This window comes from Erythrolamprus reginae, chromosome 1, assembly GCF_031021105.1.
Source record: "Erythrolamprus reginae isolate rEryReg1 chromosome 1, rEryReg1.hap1, whole genome shotgun sequence".
Lineage (NCBI taxonomy): Eukaryota > Metazoa > Chordata > Lepidosauria > Squamata > Dipsadidae > Erythrolamprus > Erythrolamprus reginae.
The window spans coordinates 322,760,321-322,776,399 of NC_091950.1; the positions used below are offsets into that span (position 1 = coordinate 322,760,321).

The 16,079-nt window shown below is 37.1% G+C and overlaps 1 protein-coding gene across 1 annotated transcript in view; it reads right to left on the reverse strand.

The window, feature by feature from the left end:
• The window catches only part of SYNE1 (spectrin repeat containing nuclear envelope protein 1), a 354,964-nt gene that overhangs the window by 281,952 nt on the left and 56,933 nt on the right, over positions 1–16,079 (reverse strand). The window contains exons 4-7 of the mRNA XM_070733725.1: positions 6,775–6,870; positions 4,835–4,918; positions 4,506–4,526; positions 3,371–3,463 (exon numbers count right to left, since the gene is read on the reverse strand). Coding sequence (XP_070589826.1) covers positions 3,371–3,463; positions 4,506–4,526; positions 4,835–4,918; positions 6,775–6,870 — 294 coding nt within the window. The remainder of the gene's footprint in view (positions 1–3,370; positions 3,464–4,505; positions 4,527–4,834; positions 4,919–6,774; positions 6,871–16,079) is intronic.

Below are 16,079 nucleotides of genomic sequence, written 5' to 3' on the forward strand. Positions count from 1 at the left end.
GAAATCAACCCTGACCGTTATTTGGAAGGACTGATACTGAAGCTGGAACTCAAATACTTTGGCTGCCTATTGAGAAGAAAGGACTCATTCTCATTGGAAAGAAAAGACCTTGATGTTGGGAAAGAGTGACGGCAAAAGGGGAAGGGGACAGCAGAGGATAAGCTGGTTATATAGTGTCATCAACGCAATGAAGATGAATTTTGACAAACTCCAGGAGACAGGGGAGGATGAGGGGGTCACGCTTGCTATGGTCCATGGTGTTGCAAAGAGTCAAACAAAACTCAGCAACTGAACAACAACAACTAAAATTCAGAGGAATCTACTTTTGTCACGCTGAATATTGACAGCCCCAAAGACATTTAGTAATCAAAGAGTTAACTGTATGTGCTTTATTAAGTTCCTCCTATTATGATGTAATATCCTGCCACATCTGACACTACTTCCTTTTTCTTCATCCTAAAACTCCATTCTTCTTTCTATCCACCATCATGTAAATATGTATTTTATTATGTTGTCCACCAGGACATGTTTTATTTTCTACTTTTATAATAAAAAGAAATCTTGTCTTGAACAAATGACTAAACAGCTTCCATCCATCACCTCCGCGGTAATTAAGGTTCAAACGGACTTTAATCATCTTCACTATCGCGACAACTTTTCAATAAAATGGCTAGGTTTGCCTTATTGCTTTGATAGGTGTAGTATGCTTGAATAATTGGAATATCAAAAATATGTACAGGTGAAATATTGTGGGTAATATAAAATGGTACTTGTTTAGTGACTGCAGTTGAGACTGGCAATTTGGTCATTAAGCAAAGAAGTTGCGAAGTGAAACTGCAACCGTGCTTATTATCTTACTTCAGTTTTACTTTGCTTCAAAGACTGTGAGAATTGGTTATAAAATTACTTTTTATCACTGTAAGTGAAAATGCCAAATTATGAAGCTGCTAAACAAAGAGTACTTGTACAACTTAATTAATGAAAGGAAACAAAAGCAAAAAGCAATTTTATATTAATTATTCTGTTGGTCAGCTCTCCAAAAGAGAGCAGAGAAAAAACACTCTCTCGAGATTGCAAAATGAGTCCATTGTTTCCCTCATTTTGGAATTTGTTTTTTAAAACTGAACAGCAAGTCAAATATGCCCTAAATACAGGGGTGAAATGCTCCTGGTCCGCTTGTGCCTGTCAGTCATTGGAGAGACGGTTGTGAAGGGAGCATGAGGCTCCACCCACCTGTCCAGATGCCACCATTTGGGTTCTTTTACCCTTTGCACATGGGCAAAGCCTTGTGTGCATGTACAGAGGGTAAAAGAACCCAAATGGCAGTGTCTGGGCCAGTGGGTGGACCCTCGTCTTCCCTTCACAACTGGCTTTTCAGCAATCAACGCACAAGAGAACCGGGAGCATTTCACCCCTGTTTAAATAAATGTGGTTTTATAAACAATAAAACTTCTCTTGAACACATATGAATCCAAAAACATCTTGCTATCTAGTAAATATTCCAACATTATTACATGTACAGTGGTACCTCATGATACGAACTTAATTGGTTCCAGGAGGAGGTTCGTAAGGTGAAAAGTTCGTAAGATGAAACAATGTTTCCCATAGGAATCAATGTAAAAGCAAATAATGCGTGCAAATCCTTCGGGAAATTCCCAAACTTTAGAAGGGAGGCGAACAGAGGGCAGGGAGGAGCAGCTAAAGGGGGTGGGTAGAAGAAGCAAGACTAGGCTAAAGGGTGAGTGAGAAGGAAGAAAGGCAAGGGGGGTGCCCCTCCCTTTTCTTTCTTCAAAAGACACCGTTTCAGTGCCTCTGCAAGCACGTTGTTCTCTGCAAAATCTTTCCTCCTCCAAGCCGCCCCTCCCTTTTCTTTCTTCAAAAGACACTCTTTCAGTGCCTGCAAACACGCTGTTCTCCTAGTTATTTAAATGCAGTCATTTCCCCCTCCAAGCCGCCCCTCCCTTTTCTTTCTTCAAAAGACACCCTTTCAGTGCCTGCAAACATGCTGTTCTCCTAGTTATTTAAATGCAGTCATTTCTCCCTCCAAGCTGGCCCTCCCTTTTCTTTCTTCAAAAGACACCCTTTCAGTGCCTGCAAACACGCTGTTCTCCTAGTTATTTAAATGCAGTCATTTCCCCCTCCAAGCCGCCCCTCCCTTTTCTTTCTTCAAAAGACACCCTTTCAGTGCCTGCAAACATGCTGTTCTCCTAGTTATTTAAATGCAGTCATTTCTCCCTCCAAGCTGGCCCTCCCTTTTCTTTCTTCAAAAAAGGGAAAAAAAAGAAACCCCTTCATCCCAGCAGCAGCAGCAGCAGCTTGGGTTCGTAAGGTGAAAATAGTTCGGAAGAAGAGGCAAAAAAATCTTAAACACCGGGTTCGTATCTTGAAAAGTTCATTAGAAGAGGCGTTCGTAAGATGAGGTACCACTGTATTTTTATTTATATTCAGCTGCAGGGAGCTCCAAATTGGTTTGCAATAGCAAGATACTTAGACTAATATGCTATTTCACAGTGCTTTACAGTCTTCTCTAAGATGTTTTCAGCATATTGCCCCCAACAAGCTGGGTCCTCATTTTACTGAACTCCAAAGGATGGAAGGCTGAGTCAACCTTGAGCTGTTGAGAATCAAACTGCATTCTAACCCCTGTGCCACCCTGGTAATTAACACTGTACTCCAGTGTACTCCAAGTTCTTCATGAAGCATGGAAAACTGTAGCAACTACAGCACATATACAATATCCTGACACTAGGAACACCCCATCTCACATATGTACACACATTTAATCAAAGACAAATGCTCCTAAATGTTTTTTTTAAAAAAATCAGTTGAAGACTTTTAGGGAATGAAAAAGCAGGATTTGGAATAGTAGTATGGTGAGTGATGAGTTCTGAGCTAAATATCTCCATTATTTATTTATAGTAGCATATTATTAGCTCTGTGTCCTAGCTAATCTTGGAAAGGGCTTGATGGATGGATAAAAATGCCAGATCCAATCTAAATGTCTTGCTGACTGTATGACAACCCACAATTGATGTTTTATTATTTAAGTAAATTGCAAAATATAAAAAGCTGCAAATAAGAATAGAATAACTATGGCAAACGAAGGTGAAGATAGGTACAGATGCCTTGAGTGCAATTCCAAAACATTTGGAACACCACTTGAATACCACTGGCATTGACAAAATCATCATCAGTCAGTTGCAAGAGGCAGCTTTACTTTTAATACCATCGAAGAGCAAACTATACCTATGGCTTAGGAAAGACATGGGAAGGGTTTAAAATATTAAATCCAATCTAAACATCTGGCTGGCTTGTGCAATCAACAGTAATAACCTGTCTTCTATAATTTTTAAAAAATGAAAATACTAACCTGAAAATACAGAATTACTGTCCAAACCAACCCAAGCACAATAGAGGGTCTTCCATCGGCAATATCAGTTGAATTAATGTTGACAAGCTTAATCTATTTTTGGATAGGGAGATGTAAACACATTATCATCATGGATTAGAGAAAGCCCACAACAATTGGGTAGTTTGATATAAGATGGAAACATTTGTGAACATGTTTATGAGCCTTAATGTAAATAGTATATATTCTCAAAATCAATATATTTTCCTACACTTACAGTTACTCTTCTGAATTTTAAAAAAATGCCATAAAATTTGTCAATTTGTCATCTGTCAATTTATGTTATATTTCTTAGATGGAATGAAACATACATGAAAGTAGACCATGAAAATCCTGCATAGGGCAGTCAGCTCTATAGATTAGGGAGAAAATAATATGCTGCATCGGATGCTTTTCAAACAGACCTTTTAGATATATAAATCTTTACTTCACTTTTCAATTACTAGATCCCACAAATTCTTTTACTTATAAAAATTCCCTGCATCCATTTGCCAAAAGTAGGAAACCATAGCCACTTGAGCTTGCCCTCTTCTCCAGAATGCATTCACTCCCAAGATCAAATAATATAAGGAAACTAGCAAGGTAAGAAAACAACTATTGACAAGAACTAGAAATCTTTGCCCCAATCTGAGAAGATAGTATGGGGCAGCATGCCTTCTGCTGTACTCCTGTCAGAAGCACTGAGGTCTGAGGTGCTTCCAGGTCGAAAAGATTAGCGGTGATGACACTGTTGCCCTGTGGATGCCCTGTTGAGGGCTCTTTTGATGTTCCCAGCATGAGCTGGAGCAAAGGATGGGAGCTCAACCCCGTCCCACAGCAGCTCTCAGGTCTTGAATGTGGGGCTGCTAACCTCCAGCCAAGTGTCCTAACTGGTTGAGCTCCACTGCTCCTGAAGTGTGCCTGATGAACTACAACTACCTTTCTAGATAACATATTTCTGCTCATTATATTCCCTACAGTATGTATTTCTATGTACCTTTTGCTCTCTATATAGCGTACTTAAATAATATAGCTAATTATGTTTTTCAAAGGTTTCAATTAATTTTAGTTTAAATTTATTAAATTGTTGAATGTTTGATAAAAGTATTATACTAACCGGTGATCTTCTATACACGGACTAGCATGGAAAACAAATAAATATGTGTTTAAAATCCTATATGTCGATTATGTTTAGAATAAGAAGATGAAATTTAAAAATATGCTTTATACAGAGTAACAGGTTAACATGAAAAGTGCGTTCTAAATTAGTGCATTAAACTCACTTTCTATCATCTTTATTATTGCTACTGTTTTAGTTCCTGAGATTCTTACTTTATCTTTCATTTAATTTCATCCCAGCTACAGAATAGGGAATTTTTTTTTACTAGTTAAGGCGGTTAAGTTTCTTTCAAAAGAGGCAAATGGCTACAAAACTCTGAAATTTACCTTACGTCCTTCTAGGAACTTAAGGGCAGTTCCAATATTGGCCACTCCATGAATTCTTTTCAATTTTCGCCCTTGTTCACAAGGCTTTTAAAAAATATAAATAAAAAAGGACCATTAACAAATCACAGTATTAAAACAGATTGTATTCATAATGTGAATAAAAAAATAACAGCTAAAATATATTTTATTTTGATTTGGACTAAAACCTGATTTTTTAAAAAATTGATATTCAGGCTCAATTTTTTAATACTTCACTTTAATAAAATTAATTTGTAGTATTTTTCAATAAAAGTAAAGTAACCCCAAAACTTTGTTTAAATTTTTTTTCTACCACAAGAGGGAGTACTTTTTCTTATCATAAAAGAAGATGATTGAAAGTTAATAAATAGGAACCAAAGAGCTGTCTGCACTCCAAAAAAGACAATTGCATTTGGACTGCAATGAATGATCTAATTTTACAATCCATAAAAAAACTGCTTGCACGTTTTATATGGAAACCATGGATTACTGGATTATAAATCCAAGAAGTAAATGGTACAAAACCAATAGTAAAAAAAACAAACTTTGGTTTGCTTTTAGTAAACAAACTAACAAACTAGGTTTTTTCCGTTAGTAAAAAAAATGATTTTTTCCTCTCATTATTGTACTCCAAAAGATATCACATTAACAGCATCTTTATAAATCTACTCTTTCAACATAGATATGGCAGGATTCCACTATTTTGGAGCAAATTAATTTTTAACTCTCAGATATTAACTCACAGATATCACTCACATCTTACTTGTATAAAATACCTGTTCTTCAGCTCTAATTTGTTCAAAATTTCAGCAGTTTAGTTCCCAAGGTCCTGAAACAAATTCCTCTGAGCAGTGATACCATTTTATCTCAACTGGCTTCTGATTAAATTTGCCTAGTTCTGCTCAATTATTCTAAGAGAAACCTCTGCATAACAGCACTTAGTACTTAGACTTATATACAGTGGTACTTCTACTTACGAACTTAATTTGTTCTGTGACCAGGTTCTTAAGTAGAAAAGTTTGTAAGAAGAAGCAATTTTTCCCATAGGAATCAATGTAAAAGCAAATAATGTGTGCGATTGGGGAAACCACAGGGAGGGTGGAAGCCCTGTTTCCTCCCAGGAGATTCCTAGAGAGGCCCCATGGAGGCTTCTCCCTACCTTTTCCAGTTACAGTTTTGGAGGGTCGGGTTTGTAAGCTGAAAATGGTTCTTGAGAAGAGGCAAAAAAATCTTGAACACCTGGTTCTTATCTAGAAAAGTTTGTAAATAGAGGTGTTCTTAGGTAGAGGTACCACTGTATGTCTTCATAGTGCTTTTATAGCTGGTCTAACCACTGCACTACTACAGCCCCTAATAATAATGTTTCCAGCTATCTCAGAATCCCAGTTAACATGATCCGTGCCCATGTTGACTGTGCTTACAGGAGATTGGTTAGATTTAAGATATGAAAGACTGCTGTTGTCTGAAATCAGTCTCTAACATGGATCTTTTTTTTTACTGACCAGGAGAACTGAACTTGTAAGGTCTTGTTTTAATTATGGCTTGTTTTAAAATAAATTACAGATTGTGATTTATAAATCACAGTGACTAACACAGAACTAAATCAAAATAAAACAAAAATAGATTGATTTCTTAACAGTACTCTCTTGATACTCTATAATGCTAATGTGAAAATATTTACACTATTTAATGCTTTTTCATTCATTTGCTTTTCTAGCATGGGTTAAGTATACAGGATGATCGGCAATCCATAAATCCATCTATTATACCAAGATCAATATTATAGAGTATGCATTATTTATTATGCAGATGGAAAGAATATTAGCATGCCAATGTTTTAGGGAAAGGCCATTATTTACAAAGCATGAATAAGATCAATTAACAAGAACAACAAATAAGTATTTATATATAAAAATACTTACCAATTTTTGTCCTGAAAGGACCTCCAAAAGAGCAATCAATACAATTCCATCTTTAATGTCTTCAAATAGATCTTTGATCACCATGGGAGGAGTGCGCTGTGAATAAAAAGTACAAAAACTGGAAGTAAAAAACTTTAGTTACAAACGGTTTTCACGTTGTATCTTCTTCAATTTAATCATGATTTTCTACCTTCCTATTTTGCCATTATCGTTAGCATGTCCAAGGTCTTGCGTGACAGAGAAAGTGTGTTAATGAGAAAATTGGAAAGCATTCCAGGAGAATCACTTCTTATACTCTTATCAAGATTCCTTTATGGCTCTACTTCTGCAGTCACCAAAAGTCAAACTTTACTTTAGAATATGTCTACTTTTCTTAATTATTATTAATATTATTATACAGAAATATAAAAATTAGTCTAAAAATATACCAAGAAAACTTTTCTTGATGAAACAAAATTATCCAGGAAAAATTATCTTGTGTATACTTAATATTTTCTGAGCACAGTTTATTTTTCTTATAAAATATAAAGACAGGTATATTACAGTAATTTCGTGTGTAATTGGCAACATTTATAAATTTGATGAATGAATGAATAAATAAATAAATAATAGAAGGAAGGTGCATAAGGTATTAGTCTTCCAAAACATCTTTATTTACAGTGCAAACAATACTTCTTGTATACTCCTTCCCAAGCAACACCTGTATAAGATTAATTAACTATACTGTATATCTTTATATAGTAAAAATGATCCTTTATTAGATCAATTTTTCTCACTCAATTTTCCCCTTATTTTCTCACATTTGGTTTGTGCATTTCCTCTTATTGCTTCCATTTTTGTTTTTATGTAGCACCTCTCTTCAACTTGTCCTTTCCAGGCGCATATTGCTGGAGAATAACTTTGGGACAACCAATGTCCCAAATTGGAACATCGAAAACATTGGATTGGAAATTTTGCCTTCTCTCTAGACTAGTCTTTCAAATGGTGAAAACACTAAAAAGCAACAGAGTTCTTCTGTTTTATATGTCAATAAGTATTACAGGATATGTACACAAATTCTATATATCACACACCCTTTATTTTAGATTTGAAATAACTTGGGAGATGCGTCCACAAATAGGATATTATTCTACTTGAGTACTTCTTCCCTTGGTCTGTGGCATAATCTATCAGTTATAATACTGAAATATTTTCTTATAATAATATCTAAAATAGCACAAAAATTGGTGAGAAAATAGGTTATAATGAGAAACAGTGATGCCATTTTGAAGGGAGAGCTAGCTCTGTCAAGGGTAAGTGAGCATGTCAGAAAAGTTACATGAAAGGAAGATTGTAGGCATTGTTGTTTAATGCAGACAATGTCTTTGTAGTCATGGCTACATAAATAAAAAGGGAAGCCTACAGGTGAGGCTTCATAATCAGAAAGCCTATATGTTCTGCCGGGCTCTATGGTATGAGTCTCCTGAAAATTCAAGGGCACAAATTTCAGACACACACACACACACTTGAAAATTCAAAAACAATGTTCTTTATCACAAAAATTCAAAAGAAACAAAGCACCCTTTTTGTATTGCAAAGAGCACTCGTCCCAAAACAACCTGGTAGTCTGTACAATCCCCTTAATCAGTCCTTAAGTACTTAGCTAGCAGCTGTGAAGGAACGTCACAGCCCTCCTTCTTCCAAGAAGTGAGACCCCCACACTTTGCTCTGCTTTGGTTTCAAAGTCGTGAAAAATCAACAAACAAAGTCTGGAAACAGCAAGGCACGGTCCTGAAGAAAGAACGATCAGATAATCTTCCACAACGGCCAAACCAGCACGCTGCTATTTATATCAGCAGCTCTAATTACTGGAGCCCCACCCAAACACATGTGGCCTCTCTTATCTCCTGTAATATTTCCTCAATTGGTCTCTTCAATGCATAATTCTGTGCCTGCGTGGGTCTAACACTTCCTCATCTGAATCGACCGAAGATAATGGATATTGGCTTCCTGGGCTGTGTGCCAAGCCCCCCTCTTCCAAGTCACCTTCTTCTTCGTTCAAGGAAACTATGCTACCTGACTCTGTCGGCAGTAAAACAGACCTATGACATGTTTCCCCTGCATCCACCTCCACATTCCCTGGGGCAGGCGCTGGGCCAGAGCCAACCACAACACCATATAACTTTTATGTGTCTGTATGTGCGTTTGCATGTCTGTGTCTCTGTGTGTGATTGGCTAATGCCATTCAGGCTCAATATTAATGATTGGCTTACATCTTTGAATTAGAAACCTGTAAGAGTGACAAGGAACAAATGTTCATCTCTGCCTATTGGTTGTTTTGGGTTGTATTGCAACAAACAATGTCCTTATCTTCTTGCTTTTTATTGTACCCTGGCTTGGGAAGAAACTGCTTAACTTCTAACAACAATGATCTCAAATTATGCTATTGCAGCAACAGAACAGATACTTCTTAAGAAGAACCAAATATTATTTTAAACTTGTCACACAGATTGAAAAGTGTAACTGGAAATAGGACTTTTAAAATATGAACATTATGCATAACTAGGCTCTAGATTTGTTTAGCTTTTCACCAGAAGAGAAAGTGGAGTCAAAGATTATTGTTTTAAAAATATACAGCTTTTAAATACATACATGCCCTATACCAGAACCAAACCAACAACCGTTCCTATATCATAGCCAAGCAAACAATAAGTTGTATATATACAGCTCCATCATGACCCTTTTGCCCTTCACCCAAACAATTATATAGCCCTTTTGCTTTACTTTTGGCTGACAAATCAATTTTGTAAAATGCATTTTTAAGAATTCTATGTAATGTTCGCCTTCTACTATTCCACATATTTGATTAATAATAAATCACTAGTTCATATACCCGCATCATTTATTCCACCCGATTTCTCCCGTATGTTCCAAGATGCCGAATGATTTGACTTACATCAGCACTTGGCTTAATTCAAGTAATGATTTCCAAATATATGCAGTATATATTTTCTCTATTTTCTTTTTGCTACTCATTAGCTAATAGCACATACTATACCATAAATCTTTAAAAGGCTTTCTTTTTATTAGCATAAATCTATACCTTCTACCTTTTTAGCTTGTTCAGTTCCTAACGATTAAAGTTAGAAAGCTGGAGGTCACATAAAAGTCTCCTTTCTAAAATATTCAGGTAACTAAAACATTGGCAGGAGAGATAGAATATTCCTGTCCTTAATGGTCCCATAAAACTAAAAATACACGTACCTATCCTCAACAACAGGTTTGTGTTTTTGTTACAAGTTATCTTATTTTCTGATTCTTGCTGCCTCTCTTCCATAATTTCCATAGGGCCGTGATGGTTCCAGAGAGCTGGGGTGGGCAGCAGGTAGAGTGCTGTACTGCAGGCCACTGAAGCTGATTGTAGGCCACTGCAGGCCACTGAAGCTGACTGTAGGTCAGTGGTTCAAATCTCATCACTGGCTCAAGGTTGACTCAGCCTTCCATCCTCCCGAGGTGGGTAAAATGAGGACCCGGATTGTGGGGGCAATAGGCTGGCTCTGTTAAAAAGTGCTATTGCTAACATGCTGTAAGCCGCCCTGAGTCTAAGGAGAAGGGCGGCATAAAAATAGAATAAATGAATGAATGAATGAAAACCTATCTCTGCCAGCAGGCATGGGAGCTGTGAGAGACAAGATTGTCTCTGATGTTGTGAATGATTTAATTGAATGAATGGGAATGACTGTATATGGGGGTTTTAGGATTTTTTATTAATAATTCTTTAAAAAAAAAATTAGATTTCTTCATACATATTATTTTCATTTACCCTGAGTCACTTCGAGAAGGGCGGCATAGAAGTTAAATGAATGAATGAATGAATGAATGAATGAAAAAACAAGCAAGCAAATTTGTGCATACATGGGGGCAGGGAGCTTGAGGGTTCATGCGCACATGCATAGGGGTGGGACATGCACAGGGTAACGTGCATGCATGGGAATGGGGCACATATGGGGGAGTCATGTGCACATTTCATTATGGTTTTGTGCACATGAGCGTACTGTAGCACACATGATTGTTTTGAAAATGTATGAACGGTTTCAATCTAAAAAGATTCTGAGCGTTGTGCACAAAGTGATAGTAATGTAGTACAAATGCAACATCTTATTAAAATAATAAATCATTATTCAAAATCAGCAGTAAACCACTCATCTATCTGTGCCAAGTACCCCCTACATTACAGCACTAATTATATTATCATCTAAAGCATTTCTGAAACAGGGGAGGTAGGAGAATGGGAGTTATCCTTCCCTTGAACTGATAAGGGGTCTCAAAGGAAGCAAAGTCACCTGGACCAGGTCTGCTTTCACTCATTTTTCCTCTACCCCAAGATATGTGCGGGGGGGGGGGAGGACTGCAGCAATCATTTCTTGCTGACTTAGGCAGCCTTTTATATACACAAGACATGCACTACACAAGCACTTTTGTGCTGATATGGAGTTTCCATATCAGCACACAAGCCCAGAGCCTTCTGAATTTTGTACCACTTGACGTTTCTGGGTGATCTTCAAGAAAAGCCCCATATTAAGTGATTTATAGTAATCCAGGTAAAATTAGCAAAAGTAATAGGGAGAATTTTCAGTGCTGCTTTTGCTAGGTGAAGCTGCAACCAAGGAGCTGCTGATACAGTTCTACAGAGGAATCATTGAGTCTGTCATCTGCATCTCTATAACTGTCTGGTTTGGTCCTGCAACCCAACAGGACCGACACAGACTTCAGAGGATAATCAGAACTGCAGAAAAAACAATTGCTGCCTACCTGCCCTTCCATTGAGAACCTGTATGCTGCACGAGTCAAAAAGAGGGCGGAGAAAAAACAATTGCTGCCAACCTGCCTTCCATTGAGGACCTGTATACTGCACGAGTCAAATAGAGGGCGGGGAAAATATTTACTGACCCCTCGCATCCTGGACATAAAATGTTTCAACTCCTACCCGCAAAACGTCACTACAGAGCACTGCACACCAAGACAACTAGACACAAGAACATTTTTTTCCCGAACGCCATCACTCTACTAAACAAATAATTCCCTCAACACTATCAGACTTTTTACTAAATCTGCACTTCTATTCTACTAGTTTTTCTCATCATTCCTATCATCCTTTTCCTCCCACTTAGGACTGTATGACTGTAACTTGTTGCTTGTACCCTAAGATTTTTATTAATATTGATTGTTTCTTCATTGCTTATTTGACCCCTATGACAATCATTAAGTGTTGTACCACATGATTCTTGACAAATGTATCTTTTTCTTTTATGTACACTGAGAGCATATGCACCAAGACAAATTCCTTGTGTGTCCAATCACACTTGGCCAATAAAATTCTATTCTATTCTATTCTATACCCTAAAAATGGTAAGCCAAAGGCTTTCACGGCCCCTGCTTTTCTCAATAGTTTTATGTAGATCTTAAACAAGAAAAGGGACAGGGACGACCATCATGGAGTACTAAAGGACCTGATTTCTCTCCCACTCTCCTATTGCATACATAGACTGGCATCATATGTTATGAAGGAATAAACAGAGTATAAATGTCTCCAATCTTTGCAGGGAAGCACACAAGGATACTGTGATCAACAGAATCAAAAAGCCCATAAGGGATCCATTGGAAAGATAGCATACTCTCTCCATCCATGTCCCATTATTGGTCATCCAAGAACGCAGTTTCAATATGATTAAAAAGAACAAAACAGGAAAACAGAAATACAACAGTCTGACTTGTCTTTGCAAGACAAACTATTACTTTCTGTAATATTATTACTGGGAGATTGTGTATGGATTTCTTTTAATGCAAGAATGTTACTACACAACAGATGACTTGAGCTAGCGTGTTAATTTATTGCTTATTCACTACATTAGAATAAATATGAATTTATTTTTTTCTATTGATATATTATCTGAAATAAAGTTATATGGATTAATTGATTTCTGAAGCACATTGTTTTCTAATATATTACTTTGTAATATAAGTTTGAACACATGAAGAATGGTTGCAATATTTGAGTTTGGCTAGTCTAGAAAAAACAAGGCCTAGGAGGACATAATAGCAATATTCCAGTATTTCAGAGGCTGCCACAAAGCGGGGGGGGGGGGATATTATTTTCCAAAGCACCAGAGGGTAGGACCAGAAACAATGGATGGAAACTAATGAAGAAGAGAAGCTACCTGGAATTAAGGAGGAACTTTCCAACAGTAAGGGCAATTAACCATTGGAACAACTTGCCTTCAGAAGTTGTGGGTGCTCAATCACTGGAGGTTTTTAAGAAGAGACTGGGAAGTCACTTGTCTGAAATGGGGTCTTCTGCTTAACCAGAAAGTTGGACTAGAAGATGCCCAAGGTCCCTTCCATCTCTGTTGTGATTGATTGAGTGAAACTACAGTGGTGGAACATGGCTTCTTAAAGAATCTTTAAATGTTCAAATTCAATCCAAATTCAGATGGTGCTCGCTTAATGACAGTGCTGGGCAAGTGGTACTTACAAGCTGTCTTTGAGGTTCTGGCCGTCACAGTATTCCCATGGTCACATGATTGCAAACTACACACTTGCAATTGTGATATCACAGCATCCTGCATTCATACACACCACCACTCACCCACTTTGCCAGCTTCCAAACAAAATTGACGAGGAAGCCAGTAGGTTACAATGGCAACCATGTGATGTTGTGCTTAATGACAGTGCAGGATTTGCTTAATGACATGCCAGAACTGCTGTCACTCAGTGTGAGAACCACAAAGTGTCACACTTTATAACCCCATTGCTTAGTGACGGAAATTCCAGTCCCACTTGTCATCGAGGGCTACCTATATGTCTGTTTTTAATGAGCATGATAATTATTTTCAGAAATAATTAAACACAAGGATATTATGTAAGAGCTAACGACATTATCTCAATAATTATTTGTAGTTTTCATTTTGACACTATGATATTTTAAAATTGTGTAAGAAAATGTAAAATATTATTAATGATTTTCATGTGTAATAGAAAGCATTAAAAATGAACAGGGAATCTCTTAAAAGGCCTTAAATTGATCCCCTATCTCTCACTGGTGTTTATTAGTTTCAATTATGCTAATTTAGAAATGTTTAACAAGTAAACATGTGGAGTCTGATAACCTGGCAGTGATACTATAAAATAACATGGTTTTAAGAGTGAGTAGGAATCAGATGGGCACATTTATTGATGATACAAAATTATTCAGAATAATAAGAATTTTTTTTTAAAGGGGAAAAAACTTCTAAGGTGCACAAAAATGCAATTCAAAATGCAAAAATATAAAAGATGTTATATTATTATATATAAATACTGTATATTTTTATAGTAAACGTAACATATTAAAATTTTATACATAAATATTAACGGAAACTTCACTAGCAAAGAGGAACCAGAAAATTGGTCTTAGAAGTAAGGTAAACAATTTAGAGAAAATGTCAATCCACTCAGCAGCTCTTTTAAAAAGCTTACTAGGCCATGTAACATTAGCAAAAAAACCAATACTAAATTTTTCAGGATTGTCATGTCTTTAAAACATTCTGCAATGCAATCATACTTAAAATTACTGTAGAATTCTAAATAATGTAAACTGCTGTTTCTTAAAAGGATTAAAGGATAGAGAAAGATCTCATTTTAAGAAGACAGATTCATGGACGACAATTCTTAATGATTACTCACAAGTTGTAGCAGCCGTAAAAAATGTGAAATGACAATTTTTCACACATAATTCCATGGTCACATGATTTATATTGATTTATATTCGGATATTTAGGACAATTTATTCATATTTATGAGTTTGCAGTGTCCCAGGGTCAAAATCTTTTGCAACATTTTGACAAGAAAAGCCAATGGGGAAACCAGCTTCACTTAACCACCATGTTATTAATTGAGTCATTCATTTAACAAATGTGACCAAAAAAATCAGAACAAAACTCACTTAACAAATGTTTCACTTAGAAACATAAATTTTAGTCTCAATTAGGGATGTTAATTGAGGACTAGTTACATCTATTTTAATTCTTGTTCCTTTAATATCCAGATCTAATGGTATGGATGATCCAATATTCAATATATACTTAAATGAGACTTTTTAATTTTAACTCCCACTTCTCCAGGTTTTATCTCTAATGAATCAATTCCAGGACACCCAACAATACAGCTCAAAATGTAATCCTCTTTAATAACCTTCTGTGTATCTGCTTTATTTAAGAACTATATTAACAATTTAATCGCCTCTTCCCTGATGATAAAGCATAACTGTCAAAGAAGATTTATGGCTCTTGTTTAACTCTTCCAAGTTCCTGTCTTATCTTTATATTATAGATTTTTCCTTGGCTTCACACCTCTCATACCGCCTCCTATTTTGCTTTATATTCAAAATTGCTCTATCCTCTATTATGGAGTCTAAGCAATGGTGGGTTTCAAAAAAATTTGCTGCTGTTTCAATGGGTGTGGCTAGGAGGGGGGTATATTACTGTATGGGCATGGCCAACTTGTCATCACTCACGCCCATGCCCACTCAGTCACATGACCCCCCCCCCCACCTAGCCACACCCACAGGAAAAGGAAGGAATTTCCCCCCCACCTACCTATCCCTACCCTTCCTTCGCCACTCTTTAGTGGCCTTGGCCCATCCCTGCTTCCTCCCCATCACTGCCTTTTTGTTTAGGCTTCTTACCCTCTGCAGTGGCTGCTCCAAGTCCTAAAGGCAAGCTGACTAGAGTATGGTGGCCCTCCAGCCAGCTGCCGCTGCTGGAAAGTAGCCAGCAAAGAAGCCCGCAAGCTGGTGAAAAGTATCGGAGGTAATGGGAAAAAACTATTGTTGTGCTGTTGCCATGTTCTTCATGCATGCGCATCCCATTGGACTTGCAAGGCAATGAGAAGCATGTGCACGAAGAACATGGTAGCTACAAACATGGCGGGTGGGGCAAGCAAGTGGCTACTGGGGGACCAGTTCAGAAGTGTGGCCAGCCAGCCATCGCTACCAGTTTGGTGACCTTGGCCAAATTTCCACCAACGATTCGTGTGAACCGATGAGAAGCGGCTGAATACCACCTCAGATTTCAAATAAAACAAGTCTGTTGGTGATCAGAGATCAGAGACAGTATTTCTTCTAAAACAATACATGTGAATAAACATATTTGGGAACAATCTGCCCCTGATATATGTCTGTATATAGAAAGGCAGTTAACAATCAGCATCTTTCCATGATTAAATTGTGGGGGAAGCAAACTGGCAATGAGTGGAGACACCGATCATGGCAAACATTGAAGAACCAAGAG